We start from the raw sequence: 24,451 nt of genomic DNA on the forward strand, positions 1-24,451 counted from the left end.
GAACCCTGGCACTTTGGCTATAGAAACATACACTTTCTCTTGTTATTCCCACTTCTCTCCCAGTCCTCAGGTAGCCACCTTTTTTCCCTACACCCTTACCTTCCCCACAGCCAGGCACTGAGGCAGAGGCTGCAGAACACACATAGACTCAGGGTACTCCTAGCTTCCAGCAGGAATTGCATAGTTGATGATGCTTTGGCTTTTGCATGTGCCAAAATGGAGATGTTAGTAATCACCATTTTAATGAAAAGATCCAATTTTCTTTCATTCTTCTAAACATTTTATTTAGAAAAATTGCAAATCTTCAGACAAGCAGGTTCACCAATTATGAACAGTTTACCATGCTAGCAAAATGAACCATTTGAGCTGGCCACAGTGGTGCACGCCTGTAATCCCAGTGGCTCTGGAGGCTGAGGCCGGAGGATCGCAAGTTCAAAGCCAGCTTCAGCAATTTAGTGAAGCCTTATGCAACTTAGTGAGATCCTGTCTCTAAAATAAAATACAAAAAAGGGCTGGGGATGTGCCTCAATGGTTAAGAGCACTGGGGTACCAAAACAAAAGAACGTTTGAGAATTAGTTCAACTACTCCCGGGCCTTAAATGTTCCTCAGTAGGTATCTCCTGAGAATAAGGGCATCTCCATAGAACAAGAGTAATCTGTCCTTGGTAAACTACCATTCTTTAAACTACAGTCCCTGTGCACATTCACATTGCTTCAATTTTGTCCTTTGTAGCCTTTGTTTTGTTTTTCTGTCTAGGATCTAATCAGAGATTACATTTAATTGTCTTTTTTTTTTTTTTTTTGGTCTACTTTAATCTACAATCCTTTTCCAGACCTTTTCTGTATGAGTTTCATGAAATTGACCTTTTAAAATATTCCTGGCTAGGTATTTTATAGATAAATCCTTAAATTGGACTGTTATCCTTTTCTGACTGTTGCCATATGTTTAAGTTCAGATTTTTAAAAAATATTTTTAATTTTTTTTTTAGTTTTAGGTGTACACAATATATTTTTATGTGGTGCTGAGAATCGAACCCAGTGCCTCACGCATGCCAGGCGAGCGCATTACCACTTGAGCCACATCCCCAGCCCCTAGGTTCAGATTTTTAAACATACATAGGAATATCACTTAGTGAAGTTGTATCCTTCTCAGTGTGTCACTGTTAGAAGCATGTGATGTTATCCTTTTGCATCATTGGTGAAGGCAGATTTGAGCCTTTGGTGAAGATAGTGTTTTCAGATTGCTTTGCCATAAAGGTGTGTTGTCTGTTACAGGCATGCTCTGTAGAGATATTTTCAGATGTGTGTGTCTTCAATTCCCCAATAGTCTCTCACCTATTGGAATCCATCTATTCTTGTTTGAATCTTTTAGGGGTTTTGTCAAGTGGTGATTTTCCATTTTGATCTTTCTTTCTCCATTTATTAGCTTGATTTTTGGTGAACAAGAGCTTTCCCTTCTGGGGTTGGCAGAATAATAGTCCTTCAAAGATGTCTACCTCGTAATTCCTAGAATCTGTGAATATGATAACTTTATTTGGCACAGGGCAATTGAGGTTGTAGAAGGAATTAAGATTCTTAATCAGATGATCCTAAAATAAGGAGATTATTCAAGAGGGCCCTATGTAATCTCAAGAGTTCTTTAAAGTGGAAGAGAGAAGCTGGAGAGTCAGAGAGATGTGATGTGAGAAGGATTAGTCCTGCCATTGCCTTTTTTGAAGATGCAGAAAGAGAGCCTGAAAATGAAATTATCTAGGGAAGATCTGTGCAGTACTCTCTTGTCTAATGGAGTGAATCCATGCAGAAGGGACCTGCAAGCTTGTTTAGAATGTTATAACAGAAAATACGCTGCCAGCTTGGACTGAAAGATGAGACGAAAGAATGATTAAGGATGAAGTGAAAGAAGGCTGTTGGGCCACCACATTCTATAGGCAAGAAGCCAGATGACAAAATTACTTAGCTGCAAAAATGTGCTAACTTTTATGGAAAAGGAAAGATAAATCCAAGGATGGATCCTCAACTTCGGAGGATAGACCTGTGAATCATGAGCATTATTCTGAGGTCTTCAAATCTAATGATGCTTGCCTTGCTTGATTTTTAAATTATTGAGAACTGTGACTCCTTTTTTTTTTTCCTTTCACTTTTCTACCCCTCCCCTTGGTGTTTTTGTGGTACTGGGAATTGAACCTAGGGGTGCTATGTCCCCAGCCCTTTTTATTTTTATTTATTATTTTTAATTTTTTGTTGTTGTTGTTCAGGTACTAGGGATTAAACCTAGGGATTCCTTACCAGTGAGTTACCTTCCCCCAGTCCTTTTTATTTTTTATTTTGAGATAGGGTCTCATTGAGTTGCCCAGGCTGACCTTGAACTTGGGAAACTCCTGCCTTAGTCTGTGTAATAGCCAAGATTATAGATGTGCACCATTGTGCTCAGTAATTTCGTCCTGTTTTGAACAAGAATATCTGTAGCTGGTTTTCTGTGCTGTACTTCCATTGTATTTGGGTGCAAATAACTTGTTCCTATTTTTCAGGTCCACAGATGGAAAGCAATTCTGCCCCAGGTTGAATGATACCCAGAGTCCCAGCTTTACTTATTTAGGTGATGAAATTTGGAAATTTTGAGGCGATAAATTTAGATGAGATTTTAAACTTTGAGTTGATAGGGATGTTAGGATAGGGTGAATGTCTTTTGCATGTGAGAAAGGTGTGAATCTTTGGGGGTCAGAGGTAGACCCTGGATTCTCCCCCACTCAGTATGTCCATGTCCTAATCTCTGAAACCTGTCAACTATTACCTTATATGGCAAAGGAGAATTAAAGTTGCTAACCAGATGACCTTAAGATAAGGAGATTATCCTGAATTGTCTAAGTAGGCCCAACACAATGATAAGTGTTCTTCACCAGGGAAGAAAGAAGTAGAAGAGGTGATTGATGCGACATGAGAAAGACCAAACCTGAAATTGTTGCCTTGAAAGTGGAAGAGGAGAGACCATAAGCCACAAATGAGGGAATGGGGTGGCCACTAGAAGCTGGAAAAGGGAGGGAAACAAATGGTGCCCCAAGCCTGCAGGAGGGAACATAGATGTCTGTTTCTTTAGTGTGAGCCTGGGAAAATCTGTGTTAGACTTTTGACCTCCAGGGCTATGAAATGATGCATTTCTGTTTAAACTGCCAAATGTGGCAATTTGTTATAGCAGCAAAAGAAAGCCATTGTGCCTTCTTACTTTCTTATCTGTGTCGATTCATGGATTCTTTTTTTATAAGTGCGTTATAACCTAACTCTTTTTTTGTGTTGCTGTGACCAAAATACCTGACAAGAACAACTTGGAGGGAAAGTTGTTTGGGGCTTATGGTTTTAGAGGTCTTAGTGCATAGATGGTGGATTCCATTGCTTTGGGCCTAAGATGAGGCATCACATCATAGGGGAAGGGCCCAGTGGAGGAAAACTATGCAGCTCATGGTGAAGTCAGGAGAGAGGTGGGAAGAAGCCACAGGGAAGATGAAGCTTTCTAGGACATGCCCCCAGTGACCCAGTTCCCACAGCCACACTCCACCTGCCTACAGTTCCATCCATCCAGTCTATTTAAACTAGGATGGACTGAAGAGGTCACGGCTCTCAAAATCGAGACATTTCACCTCTTAACATTCCTACATTAACTGGCACTTTGCCAAGGGGTGGGGGTTCACCTAACATCCAAATTGTATAATTTTCTATAACTTTTCAATTTTACGTTCAAATTGTCTCCAATTTGGTCATTGGGCGCCCTTTGAAGCTCTTATGGCCTGTTCCCAATCAGTTTTTGAGCATTTCTCTCGTTTTTGAAAAGTAACCTGTTGCAGGCTCATCTTGTGCTTTCCTTCCCCAACTTGGAATCAGAACATGTTTTGGTGAGCTGCGCCCTGTCCTGCTCTTGTATCCTGTTCTGTGCTGAAGTAAATGCAAATTACCGCACTCTTTCTTATGCCATGCTGTAAAGACAACATGAACAGTGACGATCACCAGGAAGTCTGTGACTGGGCTTTGAAAACTTGCTACAAGAAGTGCGGGGTGTCCGTGTATTCATGCCTGTCTTTCTGTATCTGCTTGGCATGGAGCTCCTATCAGGGCTGGGCAAGGAGCAGCGGATTTATGAGGATTTTCACCTAAATTTTAAAAAAGAAATGGTCATCTTTGACTACAGAGGCTGAATATTATTCTAGAATCTCTTTGTGTCTGTACCGTACGCATTCAGAAATTGTTCCGTATGAATTCCTCTTAAAATATTGTCCTGTAGGATTCTTAGCTAACTTTCCCAGTTTGTTGTTGCACATAGAAAGAGATTGAATTTACTGTTAGTCTTTGAGGATATATCAAAACCCCGTGTGATCATAGGTTTTCCTTCCAGACAGGGCTTATAAGCACAGATGCTTGCAGGGATCTAGCAAGAAGTGTGCATGAGGGAAGCAGGCAGGGTACTGTGCTGACCTGGGTAGTGTGGGCCTGTCCTGAAAGGGCAGCTGTGCCACCAGTTTCTAATATGCTGGAAATCAGTTTTATTGGACTCAGGGCTACCTAGAGCAGGGTTCTAAGTCTTTTGGGTACAGTGGACCCTCTTGGCAGTCTGGAGACACCTAAGGGGCTCTTCTTAGGATAATGTTTTTATTTGTTTAAACTTTTTTGCAGAACTGGGGATTGGATCTAGGCACTTGAGAATGTTACCCAAACATTCTACCACTGAGCTAAACCCTCAGCCCTAGGATAATGTTTGCTTTCTGTTTCTTTTTTCAGTAGGTTTTTATTGTGCAGTTTATATACATAGTTAATACTCTTATAACTATAGCTCAGGGGTAACAACAGTGAATAAGCCATAGTTTCTTCCATTAAGTAGACTACAGTCACACATTGACTTTATATGGTGATTGGGATTCTTTTTTTTTAATTCTTATTAGTTATACATGACAGTAGAATATATTTTGACATATAGAACAGATGAATGGATAAAGAAAATCTGGTACATATATACGAGTACTTACTACTCAGTAAGAAGTATTTACTACTCACTCATAAAGAGAAGTGAAAGTAAATGGATGGAACTGGAGACTGCCTTGATAAGTGAAATAAGCCAATCCCCCAAAACCAAAGGATAATGTTGTTAAGTTGATTAAAAAAGTATAAGTGATTCAAAAGAAATCAGTTGTGTTGAAATATAGTAATGAAAATATTTTAAAACATTGTGGTATGTATGCTTTTTTTAAAAAAAATCAGTGCATTGAATAACACATCTAGTGGAATTAACTTGGGTAATTCATAAATACTGTGATGAGAATGAGTGATATTTTGAGCTAATTGTAACAACTGTGAAGCAGTTTTAGAATGCCTGACATCTGTTGGGGGTAGGCTCACAGATGCTGTCAGTACTGTGTGCTTTGCTGTCCATTTTCCTCATTGAAGGCATTGCTAAATTTTAACCAGAAACTGGCAAAAATAAAGATGGACATTTTGCCTCTTATCCAATTAGTGAACCCCAAAGAGTCTCAGGGTAAGGACCTTTGATCCCAGATACTTTCAACTTTTAGTAGTACTTTTAAGAGTAGGAGTATAATGTTAATGAGCATATTTAAGCAAGCCATCATGTTACAGTTCATTTTATTTTTACAGTTGATATTCAGTTTTCTGAACTTGATTCTGTTTTTTTCTTTAGAACGCTATCATTTGTCTTATAAGATTGTGCGAACAGACAGTCGCTTGGTACGCAGCATTCTGACAGCCCATGGATTTCATGAAGTAAGCTCAATTTTACTATCTCACCTGGTTTGCTTAAAAGCTGAAAATCCTAGCCATCTAACCGTATCATTTACCAGAGCTAGCTCTGAAAAGTACTTGGTTCTCATGCTTAGTGATGATGGCAGAATTGGATTGAATTGCTGAGTGGTTTTATCAGTTTCTTCTTATACATGGAAAGAATTTTCACAGGATTTTTTTTTTTTAATGTTCTTAGACTTCAACTAGAGGCAGAGCTGCCCATAAAGGAATTGTCTGTTACCCAGTTAAGGTTCTTTGATTGCAAGCAACAGAAACAGACTCAGTTTAACCAAAAGGGATTTATAGGAAAGGTATGCAGAGGATGGCTGGTGGAATCAGAGGAAAAGCCCAAAGTCAAGTCTTTGGAAAGAGGGAGACCAGGACAGCCTTGGAGATCTAGGGTCAGGAATCTCTAGTTCCTCAAGGAATGGCCATAGAAGTTACTGGACTTCAGTCTGGCTTGGTTCACAAATCCACTGACTTGGGGAGAGGGTTTGTGGGGGATTGGCAGGTCCTCCAAAGAAACATGGGAAATTGGGATGTTGTTATCAAAAAGGATAGGTAAAAATGCTCAAGAGACTTCCACTCTAGATACTTTGAGAATAATGATGGAAGTCTGATTGCTAGCTCCTTATAGAATAAGGAGATAACTCAGATTGAGATCTCTCCTTATTCTATAAAGAGGAGATATTTGGGGACATTGTCATATCCATTTATATTCTGTATTGTTGCTCTTTTATCACCAGTGTTATCATGGTCCTATTACATAATAGGTATGGAGTTCTTAATTATTTAATGAAGGGTCATAGGAATTTTAATGAATGAATGAATGAATGGTCTAAGTTGGTTGACTATTGTAAGGTTTTAGTTCTGATCAGCATCTATCTGTAATGGCATAAGGAAAGTCTGAGGAAGGAGTTTTGGGGTTGGGCCCTGATCTCAGACTTTGATATGCCAGAGGATATGAGATAGTATCAAGTTCTATACAGGAGGTTAATTTATTCTATTTTGTGCATCTAGGATTTCCCCAATTTTCTCATTCTTTAAACATGATTATCTTGTGTTTTGTGACAATCTTTTCTTACAATGCTCACATACTAATTGGGTTACCTTGTGAATTCTCTTTAGATAAAAATCAATATGACTTTCCTACTATCGCTTTTCCTGGAAAGGATTTTTTTTTTCCATGTTTCTGTCTGCCCGCAGGTTCACCCAAGCAGCACTGACTATAACTTGATGTGGACAGGATCCCACCTGAAGCCCTTCTTACTTCGCACCCTCTCTGAAGCACAAAAGGTTAATCACTTTCCCAGGTAAAGCTCCTGTAGCTGCTTTGTTGCATTTAGAGGTAGTTGACATTGGAACAATGTGGCTGGCAGAGATAGTTACATTCTTTAAAAAAAAAAAAAAAGAAAGAAAGAAAGAAACTGGCCAGGCATGGTCATGTGTGCCTGTAATTCCAGTGACTTGGGAGGCTGAAGCAGGAGGATCACAAGTTTGAGTCCAGCCCCAGCCAACTTAGTAAGGCCCTAAGTAACTTTGTGAGATCCTGTCTCAAAAAATAAAAAGAGCCAGGGATGTAGCTCATTGGTGGCAAAGCATTCCTGGGTTCAACCCCCAGTATCAAAAAAAAAAAAAGAAAAAAGAAAGGAAATCTGGTCTAGGACATCAGTCCCTGGGCAGGTACAGACACTATTCAAGGACTGTAGAGGCATAGGTGGTTTTAAAAGAGAAAGCTGCTTATTTATTTATTTATTTATTTTGGATAACCTGTGATTTATTTTATAAACTTAACATCATGGTAGTGAGTTTCTGGTGGAGTAAGGCTGTTCACATGGCATTCAGGAGGCAGAGAGAGTGAGAGAGAGCGCGCACTGAGAGAGAGCGAGAGTGCACAAATTGAGCTGCTGCGGCTGCTGCTGCTGCTTCTTCATCTTTATTTATTTATTTATTTATTTATTTTTTTTTTTTTAAGAGAGAGTGAGAGAGGAGAGAGAGAGAGAATTTTTTAAATATTTATTTAATTTTTTTTATTTCTCGGCGGACACAACATCTTTGTTGGTATGTGGTGCTGAGGATCGAACCCGGGCCGCACGCATGCCAGGCGAGCGCGCTACCGCTTGAGCCACATCCCCAGCCCTATTTATTTATTTATTTATTTTTATTTGGGGCTGAGGATTGAACCCAGTGCCTCACACATGCTAGGCAAGTTCTCTGCCACTGAGCTACAACTGCAGTCCCCAAATTGAGCTTCTCAAAAGCACCTGTGGTGGGTGTGTTCTCCTTTCTTATCTCCTCTTCCCCTTTTATAAAAGAATGGCTCATCTGGTATCTTACTATGATGCATTGTCCATAGGTGTAAAAATGTCCAGGGTTCCAAACAAAGGTACAAAATAATTAATGTCTAATTCTAGCAATAGCATAACACATTCTTCCATGATGTGGTTTCCATTTCTTTGCTTTTAACACAATTAAAGATGCCATGATCTAGTTGTCAACAAGTTATAATGGCAGATTGTTTTGTGATTTTTTTTGACATATAATTAAATAGAAATTCAAATAATTGCGTTGTTTTGCTATAGAAAGCTCTTTCCAGTTGTGTTTGTTAAGGCAGCCTCCAGAGACATGCCTTGTGGATAGAAGCACAGGCTCTGTAGCCAGCTATCTGGGTTCAGATTCCAGATTTGCCAAGTGACCTTAGGCAAGTGGTCTCTCTGCGCATCAGTTTCCTCACTGGTAAAAAGCAGGTGCTAATGGCAGGCAAATATGTACGGTTGTGAGGATTTAATATATCAAGATGTGAAGTGTTTACGGTGGTGCCTGCCACCTAGTGTGCACCCTGTGGGTTAGCTGTATTTATGTGAACAGTTTATTAATGTGCATCTCTGAGAAAGGACAAGAAAGTTAATGCTGCAACCCTACCTTATTCTAGCAGCATTCATGGAGAGATATGTGGCCTGATGGAGAGGGTAGCCAGTCTCCCTGATCTAATGGAGAGATGCAGATCTAATGAAAGTTTTTATTTGGTCAGTGGTTACATTTTATTTTATCTCCAGGGCTTGTACCCCAAATAAAACCAGTTTTATTTTCAGTTCTCTCATGTGCTTTTGTCCTCATTTTCATGATACGAAGCTGTTTCTTGGTTTTTCAGTTCTTTTATTGTGCATGCAATGTGTGTAAATATTGGCCTGTACTCTCTCTTGTCAGATGGTTTCTTCATAGTCTTGGATAATTGTATGTCTTCACAGTAAGTTCCATTTTTATTTATGTCTGAACTTCATTGGCAGAAAATAATTTAAACCTTTAATTTTCTTCCTTGGTGCCTGGACTTGGTTTTCTAAATGTGTGATTGCATGCTTGAAGTAGAGCAGATGCATCTGTTTAAAAAAGGTCTTTAAACAATCTTTAAAATGGCCCGTGCTACAGTCTGCATTCCTAATTCATATTAGTAGTATATTAATCATTTTAATAGTTTTTGAGTATTCCTGTACTTGTGTACAAATTTCATCTCAATTTGGACTCAGTAATATAAATTCCAACATATATTTTCCTTGACTGCTCTTTGAATGCTTTATACTTGGAAGTTTGGCAACATTTATAATTCATTTTCTAGTTTCAGTAATTTTGTGACTTTTGCTATATCCTTCCTGTTTTAATACAAATTCTTGTAACTCACATGCAAGAGAAATTCAAGCACTTTATTAGCAGTATTAAATATTGTGTACTTTCTTAAGAAAACTTTTCAACTTTAATCTTAGACTTACAGAAAAGTTGGAATTATATTATAAAGAGTTGCTATATTTTTTAACTTAATTTCCTGTGATAATAGCTGGCCTAGGGAAAGCGAGGAATGAGAGACAGGTAAGCAAGAAATGAAAGACAGAGACCAGTCAGAGATACATACACGAGTTTGTCAGAGCAGATAAATAAAGGCCATCTCTCTACAGGAGAGAGAGGCAAAACAGGCTTGAGTTCTGGGACTTTTATGGGGGATGCTCAGGAATCAGAGCTGGGCGGGCTGGTCCTAATACAGTTGGTAAAGGTTGGGTTGGTGTGAGGGAGTGGTGATCCTTTCTTAGAACCACCCAAGGGCGGGAAATTGAACTTTTTCCTTAAAATGATGGCTGTCACTTAATAAGATGGCTAAGCAAGGACCTTATATTGACTGTACTACAAATGTTATTATTTTACCAGTTTTTCTACTCTTTTTCTGTTGAAGGATCTCACGTTAGCATACAGTCATCATGTATCCTTGACTTCCTCCCCATCTATGACAGTTCCTAAATGTTTCATTGTTTTGCACAAATTTCTATTTTATATCTTGGGGATGGTACCCAAGTTTAAACACAGAATTTATTTGTTTCATAAATAAACATACATAGCCCAAAAGTAATTTTATACAATATTTTGAATCATGATGTAACTGGTCTGGGGATGTAACTCAGTAGTAGAGCACTTGCCTAGCATGTGCAAGGCCTGGGGTTTAATCTCCAGCACCCTAAGTAATAACAACAACAACAACAACGCTAACAATAAACTTTGTGTATGAGCCAGTTTTATGGTAGAATTTTCCACTTGGGTACTAGGTTGGTATTCAAACAATTTCAGATTTTGGAGCATTTTGGATTTTAGATTAAGGATGGTCAACCTGTAATATACTTAATTAAAAATTTTTAATATTTAGGGTGTTTTGATGTATACTACATTACTTGCAATGATAATCATATACATACACATGCTTGCACACACACAGACACACACACATATTTACTGATCCTAAAGAAAGAACTTGGAGTCAAGGGAGAGATTCTGGACATTTTATTGCTGATGCGTTCCTCCTTGGAGACAGGCTGGGCTAAGACAGCCCCATGGTGCTTGTAAGCAGGGGGAATCCATAGGATGGGTGCAGGTGGAGTTCCTCAGATGTTTTATGAGCACATTCTTCTGCTTTACAACCAAGGTCACTCTGCTTTGATCCTCACCTAAAGGTTGGAGATAAGTGAAGTGGCCAGTCCTCTTCCGCTTTCCATTCCCTTCATTATCACATTCTTTTAGGGTTCTTATCTTACTGCAAGCTTTTCTAGGCACTGATTAGTGTTTAACCAGAGAAAGCCTTATGATTAAAGGAGATCTTAATTTCAAAATGTATACATTTGCTAGAGAGAAAGTATGGTATAATGTAAAGACAAGCATTAAATATGTTCTGTTAGGAGAACTGAGTGGAAGACTGGATGCTGCCTAGGTAGAGAGAGGGAGGCTTCTGGTGACTGGATATGTTCCCTACTCAGTGTGAGTGGTAGCTACATAGGTGTTTTTTCTACTTTGTTAAAATTTGTCATGCCGCACCTGTAATTTGTGTCCTTTTCTGTATGTTAGCTTCAGGAAAAAGTGTATTTTAAAAAGTAAAAATTACTGACCAACTTCACTGAGCTTTTTCTTTAATAGCATTTTAAAATTGTTATGGGAGGTATTGAATCTTTATTTTATTTGGATTTCCTTGAATACACTTAAAAGTGTCGTGCTAATATTTTTACTTTAAAATTATTTACAATTCATCAGTTTCTTGGGAACAGTTTAAAATTTGTGATGAAGAATCCTAGAGGCTGATGTTGCTGAAAGCTTGGTCCTTGTCTTCAATGCCAATCCAATAAAGAGGACATGGTTTTAAGAAAAAGGAAAAAGAAGGTTTATTGCTTTGCTAGCAAATGAGAAATAAACACAGAGGACCTCTGTCCCAAAGGTGGTGATTCTTCCCATCAGCAGGAACTGAGGTTTTTTAAAGAGGTGATTCAGAGAAAGTAATATTAGGGAGGAGAGATCAGGAAGGAGAAGATCAGGGAAAAGAAGTTTGGAGAGGAGAAGGTCAGGGAAAAGAAAATCTGGGAGGAGAAGATCAGGAAGCAGAAGGTTAGGGAAAAGAAGATCAGGGAGAGAAGGTCGGGGAGAAGTGGGGGTGGGCGGGAAAGGAAAAAAAACATGTAAGTTTCAAAGTCGCAAGGGATATAGTCAAAGCATCGAGTGAACCTGTTACACTGATTTAAACATGAGAGGATATGATACATGGTTTCCTAACTATGGAGGAGGTACCAAGCAGAGCATCTGAACACCACTAATATTGGGCATTTGTAGGAGAACAAGTTTTTTTTTTGTTTTTGTTTTTCCCCTTACCCTCTGGCTCTTTGTTTCTAATTTTTTAATGATAAGAATTACCTGGAGTACTTTAAAAAAAATTTCAAATCTATTTTTATTCTTTTTAGGTATACATGACAGTAAAGTCTATTTTGACATATTTATACAAACATGAAGTATATTCTAATTAGGATCCCAGTGTTGTGGATGTATGCAATGTTGAAATTCACTGTGGTGTATTCAATATGTACATAGGAAATTTATGTCTGATTCATTACACTGTCTTGGGGTATGTTTTAGAATGATACATTCTCAGATCTCTCTATAGATCATGGAAATCATCATCTTCAGAGAAGGTGTGTATCTAAGAATCATTTTCTAGATACTTTACAACCCTAGAAAATTGCCACCAACAAATCTATATCTTCTAAAAAGCAATATGTTTGTTTATTTCAGAGAAGTTTGGAAACTTATTGTAGACTAAACCAGTGGTGTAGTGTGGGGGCCTCAGAATCACCTGGAGGATTTGTTTAAAGTGCAGAATCCTGGGCTCCATTCCAATATTTTGAGGCAGGGTCTAGGGCATAGATTTTTAAGGAGTTCTCTCGGTTATTCTTTTATACACTGAAATTTGAGTGCCTGTTCTCCAGATTTCCGAAGAAGACATGGGTAAGGAAAAAAGTATTTGTGATACCTAGGTTTGACTAAGCAGTCTTTGAAATCACAGTGAGAAATTTTGAACTCAGAAATAGATGGAGTAAACTTTTATGGTTATGACAAAGGTTCCTACATGGTTTTACAGTTGGGGAGGCTGGGGATGTGGCTCGGTAGTAGAGCACTTGCCTAGTGTGCATGAGATCTGGTTTTGATCCCCAGCACTGTGGGATGGTGGGGTGGTGGGGTGGTGGTGGAGGGGGTGGAGACCACTCTAAAGTAGACTTCTGAGTTGAGGCTAATGCCTTTTTTGAAGTACCCAAAAGTATACCCTCGATATATTTACCCCAATCAAATCTTTGCTTTTTAAAACTACTTTTACACCTTCTATATTCATCTCTCAATGATGTATTTCTCAGTGGGGCTCTTCACTTAGGACTTTACTGTACCAAAGATTATTGTAGTGCAAAATTAAAGTCCTTCTTGGGCCTTATGTAGGAGGGACATATCAAACCCTTGGTATTGGCTGTGATATGAGTTCCATATAGTTATATAACAAGTAAATATGGATTAAGTAACCAAGTTTTATATTCTTATTTCCTGTTTTTTTCAAATATGTTCAACTTTTTTTCTAAGAATAAATTAATGAAACTTCTTAGAAATTAGTATTTCAGTATTTGAATTTTCTCATTTTGCATCTTCACTTGCAATTCAGAGTTTTTTTGGTCAGGGCATATTGCTTAAGTTACATCTATAGATACCAGTGGCATAAAAATTTCCAGAATGCTTTAATTTTGCAAATTGTTAGTTGGTATGTTAGTTTTCCCTCAGTATCTGAATAAACCATATTTTTGTGCTGTTAGGGAATTGAGATTGAATTAAATAAAATAAAACACACAGCATTTCTAAAATATTTCATAATGATTTGTAGAAGTGGATAGGCATAGATTTTTGTTAATAAAACTAGACTTACTTTTACAAATTTGTTTTTTATAACATGAGATTTTGAGTATATTTTTCAAGAGTCAAAAATGCAGTCTTTTGTGTTCGTATTTGAAATCTGTTTTACAATAGATTTTTATACTCATAAATCAATTTTCAAAAAAGCTCATTTGAAATAAGGATCATAGACCTAAATACAAAACATAAATTTGCTGGGTATAGTGTTATTCAGCACCTGTAATCCCAGTGACTTCGAAGGCTGAGGCAGGAAGATTGCAATTTAGAGGTCAGCCTCAGCAACTCAGAGAGACCGTGTCTCAAAATTAAAAATAAAAAAGACTGGGGATGGGGCTGGGGTTGTGGCTCAGTGGTAGAGTGCTTGCCTTGCACATGTGAGGCACTGGGTTCAATCCTCAGCACCACATAAAAATAAATAAGCAAATAAAGATATTAGGCCCATGTATAACTAAAAAATATTAACAACAAAAAAAGACTGAGGATGTGGTTCAGCAGTAAAGCACTTCTAGGTTCAATGCCAGTACTCCTACTCCAAGCACTTTTTAAAATATAAACAAAAGTGTAGATAGAAAATCTTTATGACTGGGTTATGCAAAGATACAATAATAGAACTTAGAAGAAAAGAAAAGTTAGCACTTAGAATAAAAAAATGGATAAATTGGACTTCATCAAAATTAAAAATCTGCGTTTTGAAAAAACTCTTAAAATGGAAAAACACGCCATGGGTTGGAGAACATCTTTGTAAAACACGTCTGATAAAGAATTTGAATCCAAATATATAATGAATTCTTAAAACTCACTAATAAAAACCAGGCATGGTGGCTCACACCTGTAATCTTAGAGACTCGGGAGGCTGAGGCAAGAGAATCGAATCACTCAATCTGTTTTTCAAAATAGGCAAAAGCTTGGAATGGATACTTAAAAGAAGATACATGTACCTTGTTAGTTCAGTCATTAGAATACAAATTAAAACCATATAAGTACCAATATTCACCCATTAGAATGGCTAAAAAGCAAAACACGCGGCTGGGGCTGGGCCTCCGAGGTAGAGCACTTGCTCAGCATGTGTGAGGCACTGGGTTCAATTCTTAGCACCACATACAAATAAATGAATAAAATAAAGGACCATCAACATCTAAAAAGAAAAAAAGTTAAAAAACAAAACAAGAAAACCTCTCTAAAACCACAAAACCAAATGCTGGGCAGAATGCATTGCAACTGGAACACTAACATGTCACTAGTGGGAATGCAAAATGGTACAACTACTTTGGATAACGAATATTTTGAAATATATTTGATCTAAGTCTTTATTTCTTAATGTACAATTCCTAAAATACTTCTTGTATGCTAAAGAATTGAATGGTGACTGGCAGTCCCTAGTAGCTTCAGGATGGGGATTGGTCATAGGAAGCCCAAGGCATGGTTAGAGAGTTGGGAATTTTAGCCGGGTGCAGTGGCTCAAGAGGCTGAGGCAGGAGGATTGCAAGTTCAAAGCCAGCCTAAGCAACTCAGTGAGAGGTGCTAAGCAACTCAGTGAGAACCTGAAAGAAACCTCTAAAGAAATACAAAATTGGGCTGGGGATATGGCTCAGTGGTTGGGTGTCCCTGAGTTCAATACCTGGTAACCCCCCCACTCCCACCCCCCCAAAAAAGAGAGAGTTGGCAGTTTCAGACTGCTCCTCAATTTCCAGGAAGGAGCAAAGGGCTGAAGGTTAAGTTGATCACCAATGATCTGATCAGTAATGGCTTTCCAATAAAACTTCCAGTAAAGTCCCAAAGCCTGGGTTTGGAGAGCTTCCAGATAGCTGGACACATCCTAGAGGATGGAACGGCAGGGGAGTGGAGGAGTGCTCCTCTGCCCACCCCTCACCCTGGGCCCCTCTTCATCTCTATTTTTTGTGCTATCCCTTTTAAAAACTAGTGACTGTATTTCACTGAGTTCTTAGACACACTCTTGATAAATTAATCAAATCCAAAGGAGAGGGGCTTGGGAATCCTGATCTATAGCCAATCAGAAGCACAGATAAAACAACCTGGGGCTTGCAGCTAGCATGGAATTGAGTGCAGTCTGTAGGGCTGGGACCTCAACCTGTGGGGTCTGTTGCTATATCCAGGGACATAGAATCAGCATAGAACTGAATTAGCAGATACCCAGCTAGTGTCTGCTGTAGTATGTGGGGAAAATCCCCCGCACATCTGGTATCAGAAATGTTGAGTGATTGTATTGAATTGAGAGTGGAGAATAGGAAAAAACACTTTGGTATTTCCTCTATATCTCAGAGTATGGAAGGAAAGACTGAGCTTGTTTTTCCAATATCCTCAGAATAACCATTTGGCAGTTTCTTAGAAAGTTAAACATATACTTATGTGGTGATTGTAAAATGTGTCCTTGAATTCTTTGACACGGCCACAAAACGTCGAGCTAAATCTTTCTGTTCTTGAGTGTCAATTGGACTTAGTGACTTGCCTCTAATGAATGGAATGTGACAGAAGTGACTGTGTGTCATTCTGAGACTAGGTCATAAGAGGCAGCCTCTTTCTTGGATCACTGGGTCTGGGAGAAGCCAGTTGTCATGTCAGGAAGGCGGTCAGCCTGTGGAGGGCTCAAATAGGGAAGGGAGAAACCTAGGCCTCCTGCCAGTAGCCAGTGCCACCCTGTTATCTAAGCCAGAGGTCCCAATAGATCAGAGTCATCCACCTGCTGCCCTGGGTGTCCTCTCAGAGTCATGGTGAAGCAAGAAAGGAATTTATTATTTAGTGGCCACACCGGGAAGAAACAGGGACCTCTGTCCTAATCCCGGTTTTGGGGTGCTGACGAAAGCTTCAGGACTATATCATGAAGGACAGAAGCAGCGGGTGGCGGGGGCAAGGAGTTTGTGTACTCAGGGAGTCTTTGTTACACTGTGGTCTGGTTCATCTCTCTCTCAGGTCAGGCTCTGAGGGATTCTGCTGGCTCCAGGGAAATCATCCTTCTTGCTTGAGGGAGCAGTTCAGTTCCCATGACGAGATGATTGCTCCCACTTGGGGGACAACCTCAATTCCCATCATGGAATACCTGGGGGACAGCCTTCTTTTCCATCATGGTTATCTACCTGCAAGATTTGCTGTTCCTGGAACCTTGAAAATACTTTAGTTGCTCTTAATTTACCTAACCTCTCCATCCCTTGGCATGGGATGGAGAGGTTAGGTAAATTAACCTTGCATTACCAGTTTTTAGACAGCTACTTCTTAAGTGATTAACATGTCTGTGGGCAGATTTGAGCAGGAATCTGACCCAAAGTTCAAGGCAGCAAAGGAGACAGATACAGAATGAAGGCAGAGATACGAGGCTTTTATCATGCTTTTAGTTACTTATTGGACACCTGCAGGCCCAAGTGAAGAGTCATTGCTTTTTAGCAAAAACAGCCTCTAAGTCCCAGCTATAGTGCCATTGAGTCATCTTGGAAGTGGCTCCTCTGTCTGCCATCAAGCCAATGACTGCAACACTGGACAACTGAGGCACAGCTACCCAGCTTCATCATCCCACATTCCTGGCCCACAGAAACTGTGTGACATCACAAATGTACATTGTTATTTTAAGCTGCTATGTTTTGGGGTTACTATGCAGCAACAGATAACTGATACAGTAGATAACTAAACTACCTAGAAGTCTCACTCCTAAGAGAATGAAAATGTTCACATAAAAGCTTATAAAAACTTTTTGGCACAGTGGCATATGCCTATTATCCCAGTGACTTGGGAGGCTGAGGCAGAAGGATCATCGGTTCTAGGCTAGCCTCAACAACTTAGCAAGATTCTCTCTAAAAATAAAAGGAACTGGGCATAGGAAAGAAGCTAGTCTTGAAAGGATATGTAGCATATAATTCTATTTATTTTACTTTCTGGAAGAAGTGAAAATACAGGGACAGAAAGCATGAGCCCAGGGTCTGGCACTGACTAAAAGGATTGACTGCAGAGGGACTTGAGGCAACTTTGGGGTATTGGAACTGTTCTGTAGCTTGACTCTGATTATCGTTATCTAATGGTACGTGTTTGTTCAAACTCAGAATTATATACCAAATGTGTAAATTTATTGTACATACATTATATCTCTTTCTTTTCCTCCTCCTCCTCTTCTTCTTCTTCTTCTTCTTTCTTTCTTCTTTCTTCTTTCTTCTTCTTTTTTTTGTTGTTGTTGGACTGGGGATGGAGCCCAGGGCCTCATATATGCTAGGCAAATGTTCTACCACTCAGAGAGGGTTTAAGTTGCCCAGGCTGGCCTCAAACTTGTAAACCTCCTGCCTCAGCCTCCCAAGTCACTAGGATTACAAATGTCTGCCACCACACCTGGTCATAAATTATATCTTAATGAATAAATCTGATCAGCAAAATTCATTTAATGAAAATGATTAATAAACCTAACAAAGTGATAGATTTGGGACATATCTGTAGTAATGCTACAGAACCATGAACTATGAACACTTCTGAATGTGATAATAGGCAAACCTCTGAGTCATAATTTACTGAAATGGAAGTACTTTTCTGGTTTTTAGGTCTTATGAACTAACACGGAAGGACCGACTGTACAAAAACATCATTCGAATGCAGCACACGCATGGATTCAAGGCTTTCCACATCCTCCCTCAGACCTTCCTCTTGCCAGCTGAGTACGCGGAATTCTGTAGTAAGTGCTTGGCTGAGAATGCCCCAACCCCTGGGCCTGATCTTGGGGCACATTTACCCTAGACACCTCATGATGTCAACCACCTGGGGCTTTTCAGTCTTTAAACAATTGTGGTTCTCTGGTAAAACAGTTGCAGAGATAACTTTAAAACTGTTTTTATTCTGATTGTGCACTTGTACATTTACTCTTGGTAAATGTATGTAAGGACATATTGGTGTCATAGGTGTACCGTGTCTTGGGACTTTGCTTGTCTCTTTACCAAAGAGAGTTAGTGTCTGTGTAGACACTTGAGGCTTTTGCATATGGACCACAATGCTTCCTTTTTTGGGGGTCTCTTTTTCTTTTGCCATCTAAGCATTGTTCTTAGCACATTGATTTCTGGATTTGTGTGATTTATGTTCTTTGAGGTACAAGATCATATATCTTTTGATGTTAGGCTTTGGAAGTACCAGTGAGACCCACCTTCTCTACTTTGAATTCAGACTGATAAAAAAGTACACATGGAAGTCAAATAGGGATTTAAATGTGAACTGTATTACTGGTAAAATGATGTAGGAACATCTGACCTAGATCCAGGTCTAAAATTGGCTTCTTATTTCTTTTGCCTCATTGTAACGTTATCTACCTAGACCCAGGCCGAAGAGCTGGGCTATTTCAGATCCTCCTTGTGGGCACAGCCTGACTCTTTTTTTTTTTTTTTTTTAAAGAGAGAGAGAGAGAGAGAGAGAGAGAGAGAGAGAGAGAGAGAGAGAGGAGGGAGGGAGGGAGAGAGGGAGGGAGGGAGGGAGAATTTTTTAATCTTTATTTTTTTTAGTTTTCAGTGGGCACAACATCTTGGTATGTGGTGCTGAGGATCGAACCCGGGCCGCACGCATGCCAGGCGAGCGCGCTACCACTTGAGCCACATCCCCAGCCCCCACAGCCTGACTCTTAAGGGTAGGCTTCATGCACAGAAGAGACAGAAATACAAAGAAGGTCTGAGGCAGGTCTGTGGAGAGAAACTAAATAGTCAACATGATAGTCGCTAACACTTGATGAACATTGCCTTTCTACTAGGTACTTCTTTAAATCCCTTTACTCTGAGGGAGTTTTAGAGACAAGGAGACAAAGGTATATATTGGGAAGGAATTCCTCCTAAGTTCTGCTGCTTGCACATGCTGGAAGTAGGAATTGTGGTGGTCAAGCTTCAGATGCCATCTGTCCATCCCGGTGCTGCATTGCGAGACACCCTGGGTGGCATACCTGCAGTGATCACTCCCAGCTTGACCAGGGAGAAAGGGCACTTCTGTGAGGAGCGTCAGGGGAAACACACAGACAGGACAAACAGAAAGTTTCTTCTCAATAAGTCCAAAAGAGAGACTTCCTCTTTTATGAATGGAGGAAGTGGTACGGAGAGTAACAGAGTTCTTCCTAGTCTCCCTGGCTTTGGGTTCTTCTGTTGGGCTTGCCAGTCTGATTGGGTCATCTGATGGGGTGTTCATCCTTTGGAAGAAGAGAGCAGTCAGGAACTCTGATACCACTTGTGACTTCAGTGGGGACCATTGGCTGGCAGTTCACTGTTGGCCCATAGAAGGCTCTGAAATGCGTCATATAGCGCACCAAATAAATAAGTTGAGTTTCCAGCTATAGTGCACTCAAAGCTGAGCATTTGTAGTCAGTAATTTTTTTGTTGGGTACAGTGGTGCATGCCTGAATTTGAGCTCCTCAGGAGGTTGAGGTAGGAGGATCACTTTTGCTTGATTGCTTGATAGGTGCTTAGTAAATATGTATAATATTATTTCCTATTTCATGTTATGTTTAATTATATTATTATGTAACAAAAGTAAAAAATTATGAAGTAAACCAACATGACAGTGCAAATATGTTTCAGCTAACATGTCAACAATATAAAATGGTTCCAGATATGAATTCCACAAGTCCAGAGTAATTCTCTATGATAGCCTAAATTTTGTCTTAATCTCCCTAGCCTTCTTCCCTGGTCTTTCTTACTCTGCTGAAGTCCTGCTACTCTGTGGAGGTGAGGGGATGGTGCCTTTGGGTGGCTGACAATCTGAGCTCTCAGTGCAGGGGCTTCTCCAGCCTGTCAGTCACACTCATGTGTATTCTACTTTTTAACAAACATGAGTTCAGAAGGTCACTAGAACACGGAGCATTATTAAAGTCCTGACCCAAAGCTACCACATGTAGACTCCCAAGTGTAGGCAAGTGGTTGAGGTTCCCTGATACCTGGTACAAACCAGTCACTGTTGTCGCCACCCAAAGACCACAGCGCAGGTGCAGACATACTATGCCTGCGGAAGAGAGGACGGGAGGACATGAAGTAAAGAGGAATCTTCTTGGCTTCAGTCTTCCCAGCATGCCAGGCATTCTGTGTCACCTGTCCACCATCTGTTGCCTTTTACACTAAAATCCATTTGAGAGAAATCCAACAGCATCAGATTGTGTGGCCAACTTTAAATATTAGAGGGGAAAACCACCTTCTCTTTCATGGAGACATTTTTGGTTTAGTCTCTTTTAAGTTCCCTTCTTTTCCTTTGGTGTCCATCTAGCATATTCCACTTGGAAATTCCATTTTTCCATGACTCTTGTGTTCCTGAGCCTTAGTGTTTAATTGAGTATGGGCAGTAGAAGATTTTTTGAGAAGGAAGGGAATTAAACAGACTGAACTTGCTTTAAGAGCCGTGGCGGTGACATGGCCATGTAGATGGGCAGTGTGTGGACTCCACTGTGCAGCCGGGTGGCGGGAGAGTGGAGGATAGTGAGGCTTGTTAGTTGTGAGGGTGAGGCAGGGCCTAGGATGCCTCAGAGGTTGAGTGTGAGAAAGCTAGGGGATTGCCAAATTACCCTGACTGGCCCAAACTTTTGGGCTCAAGCAGTCCTCCTGCCAGTCTCCAGAGTGCCTGGACTTCAGCCTTGTGCTACTGTCCTGCCAAGATCATGAAGGTTTGTTTTTTTTTTTTTTTGGATGGTGTTGTGGGTTGAACCCAGGTCCTTACAGGATCATTAAGTCTTTAACAAGGCGACATAACCAGGCACATGAAGGAGGAGGGGTTACAGGGCAAGAGGTGGTTAAATGTACACATGGTATGGATTTGAAGTGCCTGTGAGGCAGACAGGTAGTGATGTTTTGCAGGAAGCCATTAAATCAACTTTGAGTTTGGCCAGAGACATAGATTCTGAAGATTGCAGATGGAAGAAATTACTAGAGAGAGAGAAAAGAAAGAAGAGCCCCCACAGAGAACCAAGGAGGAGAGAAAGACGAAAGAGGAGCAAGGGACAGAGGTCTAGAGGAGTAGGAAAGAGTTTGTGGGAAGCTTGAATAGAAGAGTGAGCTGTGGAGCAGGAGGTGCGTGTCTTCCCTAATGGGAGGGAAGGAAGAAGGCCACGTGCTGGTCCAGATAAAATTTTAGAGGGAGAGGAAAGCAGATGAGTGGGGTTAGGGTAGGGATTCCCAGCTTCTTATTGAGGAGGACTGTGAGGTGTTGTGTCAAGAGTGAAGGGCCTGTAGGAGGGCTTGGGTTTCTGCAAGGGGCAGAAAGGGATTGAAATGGTTCCTGTAGGGGCTTTGAATGAGAATTGATGAGGATTGAACATGAGGGTTGCCCAGGAACACTAGGGATATCACCAAGGGGATCTTGTGAACTTAAGTTTTTGTCCTAAGAAGAGAAAACCTTAATCTGTCATTGCAGAGATCTAGTCCAGACACCAGCCATTGTGTCCAGAGATGTAGAAGCCTGGGTACTCCCTAAAGTGTTCCCAGTAATTAGAGCCTCAGGATTGGAATACACTGCAGGCCTTCTCGGGCTCCTGCCTCCCCTTGCCAGTTATGTATGGTGTTTAGAAGAATTGAAGGTCTATAACCCTGAAGAACCTGACCAACTCCAGCCACTTGCCCTAAAGGGTAGCTTTTAAGCAGAAAGAAGATGGGCTGACACCAGTAAAAAAAAGTCAAACTTCCCCCAGAATTATGCTCTGTGGCCATCTCTTGTTAGAAAAGAGGCTGAGAAATGATTTTAATATCTGTGCAAAATTTTGATATTAGCTAATTCATTACAGATACCTGGGATTTCAAAGCAGTGAGTAAATTTCTGAGATTATAACTTTATATAGAGTTATAAGAAGTCTTAGAAAATCAGATGAAACCCCTTATTAAAGAACAGAGTAGGCAGTTTACACAAATTACCTGTGTTGTCATATACTTGGAAAGCTGGTGTTAGAAGGATCTTTCTCCTCCTGCCTCATTTCTCTGTTGTGTTGAGCACGCTGCCCCTGTAGGACAGCAAGGCACTGCAAAGTCTACAGAGCTTGTCTAGAGCATCTTCATCCAGGCAGACAATCTAGTCCTGGGCTCTGCCTTTGCCTTGAATGTTTCTTGCTTCCTGCTCACATTTTTAGCACTTGTGAAATAAATTGATCCTTATTCAGAAATATCACAAACCAAGGTGAAAAGCCCAGCATAGAAGACAAGTCTTTGATATTTAGAATTTTGGCAACATGACAGTAATGAAGCAGATTGATTATACACACGTTAAGTGGAACACTCGCATGTGGCTGGACCTTCCCCTCCTTGGGCATGCTGTCTCCATTTTTGTAGCACCAGACACTTCTTCACTCTGAGTCACTGTAATTACTTATTTCATGGCTGTCCTTCTGCTAGTCTATCTTTGTGAGGACAAAGGCCCACTACTATATGACTCTTGCTTAGCAAACTGATTGACACAAATTGGATATTAGAGCTATTGAATTAACGAACGAAGCTTAGAAAATTTTTACATTTTTGCTTTAATAATAAAAGCTTGTCCTGTGTTCAGTCAGTCCATTGTCTCAAAAATCTGGGGGAAATGGCACAATAAAAAATAGACTCATTGGCCTCATTTTACGGAGATTTGACTTTTTGACTTCTCTAACTATAAACCTGTCTTCTATAGCGGGACTTTAAAATTATATGAATTGTATTTTTAAAAGATTCATGGTATAAAATATATAAAACAGCAATCAGTGAAAAGCCTGTCTCCTCCTGTGCCTTAGTCACCTAGTTCTCCCTAACTCTAATCATGTCCTTCTAGAGACATTGTTGGCTTTTACTAGCAAATAGTTTGTGTGTGTGAACAGAGGGGAGCATAAAATTCACATTGTCTTGCATCTTGCTTTTTTCACTGACAAGTCTATCTTTGCAATCATTCTGTATCAGTTAATTAATACTGTTCTCATTTTGCGTGTTTAATATTCTATAGATCAGGCTTCTGCAAACTATAGCCCTTGAGTCAGATCAGTTGTGCACCTGTTTGGGGGGCATCCCTTGAACTAAGAGTGATTTTTACACTTTGAAGTGATCGGGGAAAAAAAATCAAAAGAAAAACAAAATTTTTGATGTGCAAATTGTATGAAATTCAGTTTGTACAAAATAAAGTTTTATGGGCACATAGCCACATCCTTTTTTTTTTTTTTTTTTTTTTAACATATTTGCTGTTTTCAGGCTACAGTGCCAGAGAGTGTGCATGGTCCACAGGGCCCAAAAATGTTTACACCTGGCTTTTTACAAACAGTTTGCCGACCTCCCATGGATGTGATATAGTATATTTAATTAATCTTTTGCTACAATCATGCAGCATTCTATAATCTTACACACACAGCATTTCATATGTGTATGACTAGAACGAGTAGTGGATTTGGTTCTGGAAGAAGAACTCTGAGGTTTAGATTCTGTGTGGTACACGTTTTTTTCTAATATTGTTAAATTGCATCAACAGGGAAAGGCAGGGGAAGGTGGGGAAAGTGGACAGAGACTTCTCTTCTGGTGAAATGGTTTGTAGCACTAACAAACTCAAGTTCCTGTTGGGAGGCCTCGAAGAGACTATTTGGCAGGGAGAGGGAAGAAAAGGAGGCAGTAGTTGCTGGCAAGTGACCCAGAGAGGGAAGCTGTCCTGGGATTGCTGGCGCAGGCTGCCTGCTGCAGGCCCCATTCAGGACACGGGGAAGTGGTGTGCTTATTTGGGGGAGGAGAGTTGTGAATAAGCACACAGGGGGATGCACTTGCCTTTTAATAACTCAAACCAGAGAAACATAAACTTTAGGGAACTTTATTGGGATTATGCTCTTGTGTTCTAGATAAAATGGTAATACTCTGATGTAAAGCAACCGAGGTACTTTGAAAAAGGAAGTTTTGTGTGATCTGCTCTGAAGCACTTGTATTTATTTGCAAGTTTATTTATTTCTTAACAAATCTATTCTTTTCCTGTCTACTCTTTCACAGAAAGAAAAATATAA

General features: G+C 40.0%; 1 protein-coding gene and 1 long non-coding RNA gene across 26 annotated transcripts in view; one reads left to right on the forward strand and one right to left on the reverse strand.

Annotated features, from left to right (window-relative positions):
• TTLL5 (tubulin tyrosine ligase like 5) overlaps positions 1–24,451 on the forward strand; it is a 268,480-nt gene that overhangs the window by 12,732 nt on the left and 231,297 nt on the right. For 17 of the 19 annotated variants that reach the window (XR_014021375.1, XM_081289244.1, XM_081289238.1 and 14 more), the window contains exons 4-6: positions 5,678–5,760; positions 6,985–7,091; positions 18,054–18,184. Coding sequence is in view for 18 of the 19 variants with exons in the window: in XM_081289244.1 (XP_081145370.1) it covers positions 5,678–5,760; positions 6,985–7,091; positions 18,054–18,184 (321 nt within the window). In the remaining variant the exon portion in view is untranslated. Of the gene's footprint in view, positions 1–5,677; positions 5,761–6,984; positions 7,092–18,053; positions 18,185–24,451 lie in introns of those variants that run through there. The other 2 variants (XM_081289242.1, XM_081289243.1) reach the window with 1 other exon arrangement.
• LOC308646401 overlaps positions 1–24,451 on the reverse strand; it is a 39,878-nt gene that overhangs the window by 3,385 nt on the left and 12,042 nt on the right. For 2 of the 7 annotated variants that reach the window (XR_014021378.1, XR_014021379.1), the window contains one exon: positions 10,595–10,760. The exons of 2 other annotated variants lie outside the window; for them this stretch is intronic. This is a non-coding gene — a long non-coding RNA (uncharacterized lncRNA). Of the gene's footprint in view, positions 1–10,594; positions 10,761–19,024; positions 19,761–24,451 lie in introns of those variants that run through there. 3 more of the 7 variants (XR_014021380.1, XR_014021382.1, XR_014021381.1) reach the window with 2 other exon arrangements.

The sequence above is a fragment of the Spermophilus citellus genome (genome assembly GCF_964194105.1).
Source record: "Spermophilus citellus genome assembly, chromosome: 4".
NCBI lineage: Eukaryota > Metazoa > Chordata > Mammalia > Rodentia > Sciuridae > Spermophilus > Spermophilus citellus.